The sequence below is a fragment of the Montipora foliosa genome, chromosome 11, assembly GCF_036669935.1.
Source record: "Montipora foliosa isolate CH-2021 chromosome 11, ASM3666993v2, whole genome shotgun sequence".
NCBI lineage: Eukaryota > Metazoa > Cnidaria > Anthozoa > Scleractinia > Acroporidae > Montipora > Montipora foliosa.
Window position 1 is genome coordinate 38,491,046 of NC_090879.1, and position 10,000 is coordinate 38,501,045.

Here is a 10,000-nt window from a genome sequence, read left to right on the forward strand (position 1 = left end):
TTCTGCTAGTCGAGGGCTTTTATTTACTAAATATATTTGTCGGTACAGTTGCAGGAAGTTTCCTTTTTTGGCTTTAGCGTTTCTCATTCGCTAAAACACTTGATGCAAGAAGAGATTATTCATTTAAGTTATCCTTTCTTTCTTTCTTTCAGGTGTGTTTCGCTTGTGTGGAAGGAGAAGAGTTCCGTTTAGCTCAGATGTGTGGACTTCACATTGTTGTGCATGCTGACGAATTAGAAGAGTTAATCAATTTCTACCAGAATCAAGGCTACTTTGAAGAGCTGATATCCCTGATGGAGGCAGCATTAGGTCTTGAACGAGCACACATGGGCATGTTCACGGAATTAGCAATCTTGTATTCTAAATACAAACCCACTAAGATGAGAGAGCATCTTGAGCTCTTTTGGTCCCGGGTCAACATACCCAAAGTAAGTGGTTTTTAAGCGAAATTTAAGAAATTTCACCCGAACCGGAATGTCCTTCGGAGGCTGCACTGTTTGTTCTTTCCTGTTAAGTAAGAGAACTCAAAACCGATTTTACATTTTCACGCTGGAAACTGTACGATTTAGAAGGATTCCACTGCATCACCAAAAAGCTATGTTATGGTAGCAATTGAAACAAGAATTATTGCTGAGTATTGTCTTGTAATAGATAACCATAGCTACAACACCGTGACCCCCATAGTCTATTGCCGGGAAGTGATTAGCCGTTTAAAAAGCTGAGTGCAACTAAGTTTAAAATTACAGATTCTCCGTAGTGGTTTCAGGGCTACCATCATACTAGGAAAAATTAACGGTTCCATGCTTTTCCGTTTCTAAGGTGAGAAATAATTTGAAACATAATGATGTCTACACCATGCATTTTTGTCCTCGTGTTTAGGTTCTCCGTGCAGCCGAGCAAGCTCATCTGTGGTCTGAGTTGGTGTTTTTGTACGAGAAGTACGAAGAGTACGACAATGCTGTTCAGACCATGATGACTCACCCTACTGTGGCGTGGAAAGAGGCCCTGTTCAAAGATGTCATCTGTAAAGTAGCCAATATTGAACTGTATTACAAGTCACTGCAGTTCTACTTGGACTTTAGGCCAATGCTTATTAACGATCTCCTTATGGTGCTAACTCCCCGAATGGATCACACACGCGCTGTTACTTTTTTCAAGAAGGTAAACTCAGCCGCTTTAAGTAAAAGACGGAACGTTTGTCGCCTGAGAAGTAAATGTTAAGATGTAAACGTTTTGTTTATGCTTGTGAAATAGTATGTTAGTGGCAAGTCAAATGGGACATAACATCGTCAAAAATTACCACTGGCAGAAGGAAACCAGTTGACCCTGTAAATAGCGTGGAAAAATTCTGCTGTGGCCTACCGTGCGCAAATTGAGCCACTGACAAACCGGGAATCTCGCAGATTGTCTTTGTTCGCTTGGAAATGCTAACATTCTTCATTGTCTTCCAAGTTCAAATATTAAAAGATCTATCTTTTAAGCTGAACTTTGTTTAACAAGACATTGAGTAAAACTACTTTGACACCATTTATCGCATTTTGATTCTTTAGACATTCAGGGTAGTTGTCCATGCTATAAAATCCTAGCCATTCAAGAGTCAACCAAAATGCTTTTTGTATTCGTGAAAACTGCTTGGTAAATAATACAGGAAGTAGTTCGCTTATGGATGTCTCCACAATTTAGTTTAACTGGCCATCGCCGTTCACGTGAGGCATTTTCTTTTTTGTTTCAGGTTAACCATCTTCCTTTGGTGAAGCCATATTTGCGCTCAGTCCAAAGTCATAATAATAAAGCTATAAACGAGGCTTTGAATGATCTTTTAATCGACGAGGAAGACTACAATGGTCTCCGTGCATCCATAGATGCATTTGATAACTTTGACAACATCGCTCTTGCTCAACGGTTAGAGAAACACGAGTTGATCGAGTTTCGCCGCATTGCAGCATACCTTTACAAGGGCAACAATCGCTGGCAGCAGTCGGTGGAACTATGTAAAAGGGACAAACTTTATAAGGTCAGAGCCTTGTCTTTTCTTTTTTGAAAGTTTCTTTGGTGGGAATCGTTTGCTTCGTTTACTGTCCTGAGGTTTTCTAGGGGACATTGTGGACTGTAAGCTCTGTTTCAGAGCGTTTCTGAAGCTTTAAACTCGATGATTCAGGGACAGCCTTGACCTTAAAGGCCCCGTTCTTTTCACAGGAAAACTATTGTTTGGATTTTTAAAACAAACAGCCATTTCAAGTGATTAAGTGAAGATTGAATTGATTTCAGTTGAACGCGAAGAATTTTGACTTAGGCTGATTCTGCTGGGGGCGTAATTAGGTAACTTCTGTTTTGCAGGATGCCATGTTATACGCCGCGGAATCGCGTAACTGCTCCATTGCCGAGGATCTAATTCACTGGTTTCTGGAAATAGGCAACAATGAGTGCTTTGCAGCCTGTCTTTTTATGTGTTACGACCTGCTCAGTCCTGATGTGGTGTTAGAACTGGCATGGAGACACAGCCTTGTTGATTTTGCTATGCCTTACATCGTGCAAGTCTTAAAGGAGTACATTGACAAGGTAATCGTTGCTTCTTCGTTGAATTATTAAGGCCTTTCAGCGGGTGCAAATGAGAACAAATACGAACTTTGGGCTGAGCTGTGAGTGGCGACCTCGACCTGTCCATTGCACCCGAAGTTTCCTTTTTAGTCAAGCGTATACGACTTTGAAGTCCAGGGACTTCATTGGACTGTAATTCTATTAACATTTAGTGAGAAATGTAACACAGGCCCCCTCGGTCGTCTCTGTGCAAGGCCACTATTTGTAAGCGGTTTTGATCGTTCGTATCCGCGAAGACTGGAAATTTGACCATTTTCAGTTGAAGGTAGCGCTTTATCTTCATTTATTTTAAGACCTTAAGACCCGAAGTGCATGGAACGAATACTTTCTTCTCCATGCAAGATGGAGTGACGTGAAGTCTCGATTCATGACACCTTGTAGATTCTGTACTCTACAGAATAATACAAAATAAGCTTTCAACTTTGACGTTAATCCGCGGGATATTGGAATTGTTTCTAAAGTTCTAGTAGCTTTGTAAGGCGCATTTTTAAATTCCCAGAGGTTAGAAATCAGGAAGGCTCCTTTGCCCTTGCATTTGTGTCGATGAAGTCGCATCACGTTTCAAACTTGTTCGAAACCCTTGCGATCGCCCCCCCTTCCCCCTCGGTGTTCGTAGGATTACGCAGAAATCGCATTTGGTTCACACTTGCCTTTGAGACTTGACACTGAATAAAGTTCATCGTTGCGAATTACTGCGAGGCGAAAATTGCATCGAGACCCCGCGAGAAGTCTCAGTGGAAACGGACCTCCAGAAGACCGCTAGTTCCCATGGCTTCAGTAAGCAGTTACGACCATGCAATGCGTTTCCGTGTTTTTTAATACCAGGTTAACAAACTTGCCGTGTCAGAGGCTGAGAGGAAAGATCAAGAAGAGAGCAAGCAAGACCAACCCATCGTGTTCGGTATGGTGTGCAAAGTGTTCTGTTTTTTTATTTACTAGTACTTGCTTGGAAAGAGAGGATTGTGTGACAAACCTTAAAATTCAGGTGACTGCATAGAATTATTAGCGTTTCGAGGATTTTAATTTAGTGTGGCATTGTCTGGTGTTTTCAGTTGGTACGAGGTAATCTGTAAGTTTGCCTTTACCTGTGACTGCTTAAAAAGACTGCTATGTTCCACTCCACTTGTTAGCTAAGGAGGATTTAAATATCATCATGACCTGAAATGATTGAATATTAGGGCGACGACAAGTAGATTCGCAATGGTTAATTAACTAGAATTACACTGGATTTAGTATCTGATACCTGTTCATTTGTTATGTGTTTTATGTTTAGGTGCCGATCAATTAATGATCACAGCCGGACCAAGCATGGTGCCAAACATTCCTGTGGTACCCGGTATTCCGCCCCAACAGTACCCTCCTGGGTACCAGATGCCGGGATACATGTAATCGGATTCAAATTTCCAAGAAACTTAATAGCTAGGCTTCCCATTTTGAGGCATTTTTTTTTTTATATTCTCATCGGCTAACTGTTTACAGTGAAGCGAAATTTTAAATTCAGCGATAAGCAAGAAAATATTAAGTAGTGGAATTTGCATTGAATGGTAGAGAAGGAGGTGGAAGGCTTGTACTGTACGCTGTTTCTCTGAGACAAATAACATCTCAAGGTTTTTGATTTGATTTTCACCTAGTGCCTGTCAAGCCGTAGTTAACTTACCAATGTACGGGTAATAAACGTTATCCATAGTACAACTGGTTTTCGGCGTCAATTCTTCGTTATTTCGCTGTACGTAATTTAAAGGGCTTGTGGAGTCTAAAATGGTAAAGGAACACACCTGAAGGTGTCGACGTGAAGTCTATGTAAACTATGGTAATCCAGGGGTAAGGAAATATTGCTTTACTGCAACTGAGTGTATTTCGAAACCGGTCTGAGGTCGTAACCAACGACAGAATGAGGACTTCCGAATATCAAAGACGGGATCTGTTGGCAGATTATGACCGAGAATTTCTTTAGTATTTCGTCCCTATATCAAGATAACCGTCATTCTGACAACAGCAAGTGTCTGTGCTCGGGGTTTATTTGTGGCGGAAAAACTAACGAAGGAATTGAAGAATGCTGGCCTTTTTTTTGTCTTATTTACGCATTGTGTGTAATATCTCTTATTTTATGAAGATACACAAAAGGAAACGTCAGAGGTTATCCCTATCAAGGACGCTCCCTGTGTTAAATATAAAAGAAGTTATACAATTTCAAATGTGAGAATTATTAAGAATTGACTAAAAATTTACAAAATCTTACAAGGCAAGGACCAGGACTGGCCCAAGTACGCTACGTCGACGATCACCGTAAGGGACACTGTTTTCTACCAGTGATAGTCGTTTAGCCAGTTAAGAAGATTTCCACCAATTCCGTATCCCTTCGTCTTCAGCAGACGCTGATGAGGAACAGAATCGAATGTTTTTGTAAAGTCCATGCATCCACTTTATGCGATTAATTTCTTGCTTTGGCCCGTGAATGAAAAGTACCGAGTACTTGCGATAAACAAGAACGAAATTTCATGAAACTAAAGTGCCTATGAAAACTTTTTCGTCCTTGTTGTCAGTCAGAGTAATTGTACCGACTTAAATTAAGTGACACAAGGTTATTTGTTCCATTCCGACATTAACGAGCATGGCTCCAAAACAATTTGCTATCGCCTCCGTTTGCAGTCTCGACTAACGCAATAGTAGTAACTGTTCTTTCTTTTCGGAATTGAGACTTCATAATCACCCCGCACTAGTTGCAATCAAGGCACTTTAATCGCGCCAGAACGCACTGTTTTACATGGAACGAGACCACGTTCCCAAGCAAAACGAACGACCCAAAATGTCTATTGCTTCGGATTGTGGTCTAGGGTTTTTTTCCGGAATCCTTTTAGTGTCTGCGCATTGTTCACAAACGCCAACAAAGCAAGGATTTTTACTAGCGCGGCCACCCTGTATACGCAGATTTCTTACAGAGTTGGGAGATTTTTTTTATTTTACACGGAGGCAGAAAAAGTATTTCACAGTAAAGTGGCGAGGAAGGTTAATCATTTAGAAAGTAGATTCCAGATTCCAGTCAAGGGGAACATTTCTTTGTTGCATGTAAGGGTTTCGCGAAATGAGTTATAAATTTTGTACAGCGAAGGGGAAGGAGGTTAAGTGAAGCGAGGGGTGTTTTATATTATATGAGGACAGCTCTCAGCAGAAACCCCATTTTCCTTTCTTGTCGAAGTTTGTCGTTGTAGCGCACCATAGCGCCTCTCTGTCTTTATTGATGCATGAAATGTAAGAGTTGTTTTTGTAAGTGAATGGGAAATGGCAGCACGAACCATCTGAATTCCCTCCTTGAGACTGTAGACACCCTGTTGGAAAAATTGACAACTGGTTAACTTGGGTTGAACATGTGAAGTAGCCTATAGGAGAACTACAAAAACATTACACGTAGCAAGCATTCGACCTAGTCCTACAAAGTCCTAAAAAAAACACTGTAGCTGTTTCTGAGGTATTAGAGAGCTTTAGATTCTAGGACGAGAACGACTACGAGTACGAGATTTTCTCATAGGACTCCAAATCATTGATAATAGATGAGAGAGCGTCAACAAAAACGAGTTGGGGGAAAACTGATGAGAAATTGAGGGGTCCCCCAAAAATTTAGAGGTAAAAAGGGTAGTGTTTGAAAGATATATAATAAGGCGGGTACCTTATTAGCCAATGTAAACGCAATTAAACTAAATATAATTTTCAAGAGTGTAAAATGGGGTTGACAGGCCTACAATGACTCCCTTGTACTTGGTCTGGTTTCATTTTCCTTTCTCTCGAGGACATATTTGAATGGACTCCTCTTTTAGGCGCTTCCAGTAGATTTCATTTAGCAATTGTTGTTGCTATATGAGACTTGAGATTTGGACCTTCATACTACTGTCACATTTTTTCCAAGAAAATAGTTCGTCTTGATGATATATTTTTAGTTTCCTGGTGTTGATTTTCTCTGCAGCAGACCAGGGTTTTCATTTGAGGCCGGAGTCCGGACGTTTCTTCTAGTGGTTTCACATTCCATGTCCGGTACTTTGATGCCAATATTTGAGAGTTTGTTTTATTTTCTAATATCATATATTTTTTAGTTACTTTTTAAAGAGAATTTGAGTGAACTCCAGCCTTGCCTGGGAAAGTGAGTCATGAAACACTGGAAACAGCCGTTCTGAATGTTCTATTTTAAAAATTTCCTGAGGGAGGGGGGTGTACCCAGACCCCCCCTCCCTACGTAGCGCAGCAGCGCCAAAAAAGTAAAGTCCGGTTCTTTTAGAAATATGTCCGCTACTTTACAAAACTGTCGAAAACCCTCTCTGGAGTAATGTGAACGTGACCTTTTAGCCTCACAGTATTTTGGTCTCGACAAATTGACTTGTCGGTGGGAGAAGCGAGTGATTCTGCTTTTAACGCTTTGACCCGGCCCGCGGGATCTTTTTGTTCTCGAGCACCTGTTAGGTTGTGCCATGTATCAGTGAGATGGCTGGCTTTCTAAAGGCTTTGTTTGCGTTGCCTTTTTTGCGTTTCTTAGCAGATCGTTATGCTCTTTGGTGTTTTTGCCTTAATTTTTTTCGCTCGTGCTTCTGACCTCTGCATCGTGTATTGGTTTGTGGCCACGAGTAAGGTTGGGGGTGTCTCAAACTTTAGGGATAGTAAAATGGGGCCCCTGAGAATATTTAATGATGCAGCAAGTAGGGGTCCACCAAATTTTTTTAAATAGTAGCTAATTTCTCGTCTCCCCCTCCCCCCCCCCCCCCGAACAAGTTTATGTGAACGCTCCCTAAATATGCTTTTTATTGCTTTTCGGAAACCGTAAGTCTAGACTTAAACAGAAAAAGCAAAAAACTAAAAGTCTGTTAAAATGTTAAAATCTGGAAATACTGCGCAAGTCATCGCATGACATTGTCTTTTGAAGTTTCTTCTCATACAAACACCTTTTTTCAATTTTAACCAAGTTTGATGGCACACATTATTTGGAGGTTCCCTTCAACTGCGCCTTGAGCGTTTTGTCCTTGTGAAGATGAATCAGCATGGCAGAGCCAAGTAAAGACAAAGGCACACACTGATCTTATAGCGCAAAGCTCAGAATAGCCAACCGTTCTTTTACAAATGTGTGTTTGGTTGTGTTTGCAGAAAACTGCTTTCTGTGGAGTTAAATCAAGGACGACGCAGTCGAAGGTTACGAGAATCGTATAAAAACATTTTCTGTCTGAGTAATAATTTCACGATTTGAAAAGTGTGTATCAACTCGGTGTGGATGTTTTGAGAGAAAATTGAAAATTTATCGCCAGGTGTGCAGAACCGCAAATTTTGGTAACGTCACGTCGTTGTCAGGACCAGAAAGACTAAGAAATGATGCAAACTGCACACGCGGAGCGTGAAGAGCCTTTGTTTTTTTGTTGTTTCAGTAAACTTATTGTTTTGTGGCGTTCTCGTAACCGTCGTCGTCGAGCTTTTACGACTTCTTCATTATCTGTAAGAATCGATAGTTTGCATCGATGCAAACTGGGTTTTGACTTTTGTGGGCTGAATCCGGGCCTCGCCAAGGTCAGCTAAAACTTGTAACATGGATAAAGCTGTCAAATTCAATTGACTTCCGAATGGCGATGGTTTGCCTAGGCCGGATATGATTAGGTTTGAACTTTAGCTATGTAACGGCTTGGCAAATAGTATGACATGCAATCAATAACGCATGTGCATTGTCTATCTTACCATTTTGATGCTCGGATGCTGCAGTTGTCACTGTAACATTCATAAACGTATCATCACAGTCAAAAGGAAGAATAGAAATGGATTCCTGGCCTTCCAGTAAAAGTTGACTTGATTTCTCTGCCAGAGCTTCTGCATGGTAAACGACTGGTTTGTTTTGGTTCGCGACCATAGTTTTCAGTTTATAAATGTTTCCTGGTACCACAAATCCCTTGAATGATGTCTTCGATATGGTTTTCCAGATCCTTATTGGCTTATTGTATTTATTTATGAAAATCACACTCACACAGCTCACTGAAACGAAATAATTCGACGAACTGTCCATCTTGTAGCAAGAGTCCACGGGCACTTAAGTCAGGTGGGCAGCGTAGTGTAGGCGGACATGAACCGTGCGCCCTGGTTGACCACTCAATGCCCGAGGATTCTGAGTACGATATCGCAATATCCAGGGGGCTACTGTTTGCCTAGCTTGATGATATACACCTTATTCCAAAATGGCCGCCATTTTAGTATTCGTTTGTTGCTTGCAAATTAAAACTTTTTGCCTCGTTCTTACACTTAAAATTCAAAAGAATATGTAACCTTGAACGAGGCAACAAAGGCTAATTTGCATGCAAACAAAAGAATTACTAAAATTGTGGCCATTTTGGAATAAGGTTAGAAAGCATGGTTATATTAATTTTTCGAAAATCCACAACGAGGCATACATTTGCAAACATTTGGGAAGGCCATAATGCATTTAACAAGCAGTAAATATGAACAGCTGTGAGGAAGATATGATCAATAACTTTGCTTTCGGCTTTTAGAGCGAATCCCTTTCTTGCAGTAAAAATAAAATGTTAAACTGAGTACAAATACAAACAAAACCTAAAATGAGAGGAAAGAATTTAACTTTGGGACCAAGCTCTTACCAGCGAACTTGCGATCCTTTGCTTTTTTCGCCTCTTTGAAGAATGGGAGACACTCAATGTTCAACAGTAACATAAAGAGTACTAGATAACGGAAATGTATCATTACAAACAAATCAGTCAAAGTCTATAACATTTGAAGAAATGTCTTCATTTATCCACAGTGTCATGCCGTCATGTTGAGATTCATCACCTCAAGTTACCTCAAGGTAAACTGAGTTTGAATCAATATTTCATTGTACAAATTTACAAGCACCTGTTGACCGGCTCTTTACTGTCACCTTGTCATGGTGTTGAGAGTGCGACCACACAACTGAGCCGGAATTATTGGAAGAAAAAAACAACCTCTTCGTGTAGCGATGTAAATACAAATAATTTAAGGCCTTGATTTTCAGTCACATGGAGCGAAGGTCATGACGTTATTGCGGCCAAACGAAGTGGCAGCCCGGCCAAAGAAAACTCTATTTTGAAGCAAACATTTCCTTTTATTTTGGTTAGAAAGCATGAACGCTGGTTACGGGGATGAATAGTCTCTGCGATAAACATTTTTACAGAACCTCCACGCTTAACTCGAGAAATAAAAGACTTTTCACGGTCTTCTACCTATTATAGGACGCCGGAGCAAACACACTCACGATTTCCTGAATTGAAGGCATAGCCTGAACCCGAAACGGAAAAGTCGACGTCTCCTTTGATCTTCCTTCGCACTTTGATCACTAACTGCAGGTTCTTCTCCAAGTGACAAACTCAGTTGATGCGACTTTATATGATGTACCACTGAATGTCTCAAATTA

The 10,000-nt window shown here is 40.7% G+C and overlaps 2 protein-coding genes across 2 annotated transcripts in view; one reads left to right on the top strand and one right to left on the bottom strand.

The window, feature by feature from the left end:
• Positions 1 to 4,294, top strand: part of LOC137977736 (clathrin heavy chain 1-like) — a 51,142-nt gene extending 46,848 nt beyond the window's left edge. The window contains exons 27-32 of the mRNA XM_068825060.1: positions 153 to 428; positions 880 to 1,161; positions 1,733 to 2,014; positions 2,338 to 2,559; positions 3,424 to 3,499; positions 3,872 to 4,294. Coding sequence (XP_068681161.1) covers positions 153 to 428; positions 880 to 1,161; positions 1,733 to 2,014; positions 2,338 to 2,559; positions 3,424 to 3,499; positions 3,872 to 3,987 — 1,254 coding nt within the window. The 3' untranslated portion in view covers positions 3,988 to 4,294. The remainder of the gene's footprint in view (positions 1 to 152; positions 429 to 879; positions 1,162 to 1,732; positions 2,015 to 2,337; positions 2,560 to 3,423; positions 3,500 to 3,871) is intronic.
• Positions 4,295 to 5,624: 1,330 nt separating this feature from the next.
• Positions 5,625 to 9,399, bottom strand: LOC137977737 (uncharacterized). Its single transcript, XM_068825061.1, has 3 exons — positions 9,210 to 9,399; positions 8,302 to 8,592; positions 5,625 to 5,924 (listed from the first exon to the last, which is right to left on the bottom strand). Exons 1-3 carry the CDS (start codon positions 9,310 to 9,312, stop codon positions 5,761 to 5,763), a joined length of 558 nt encoding a protein of 185 aa, XP_068681162.1. The 5' UTR covers positions 9,313 to 9,399; the 3' UTR covers positions 5,625 to 5,760.
• Positions 9,400 to 10,000: the final 601 nt, after the last annotated feature.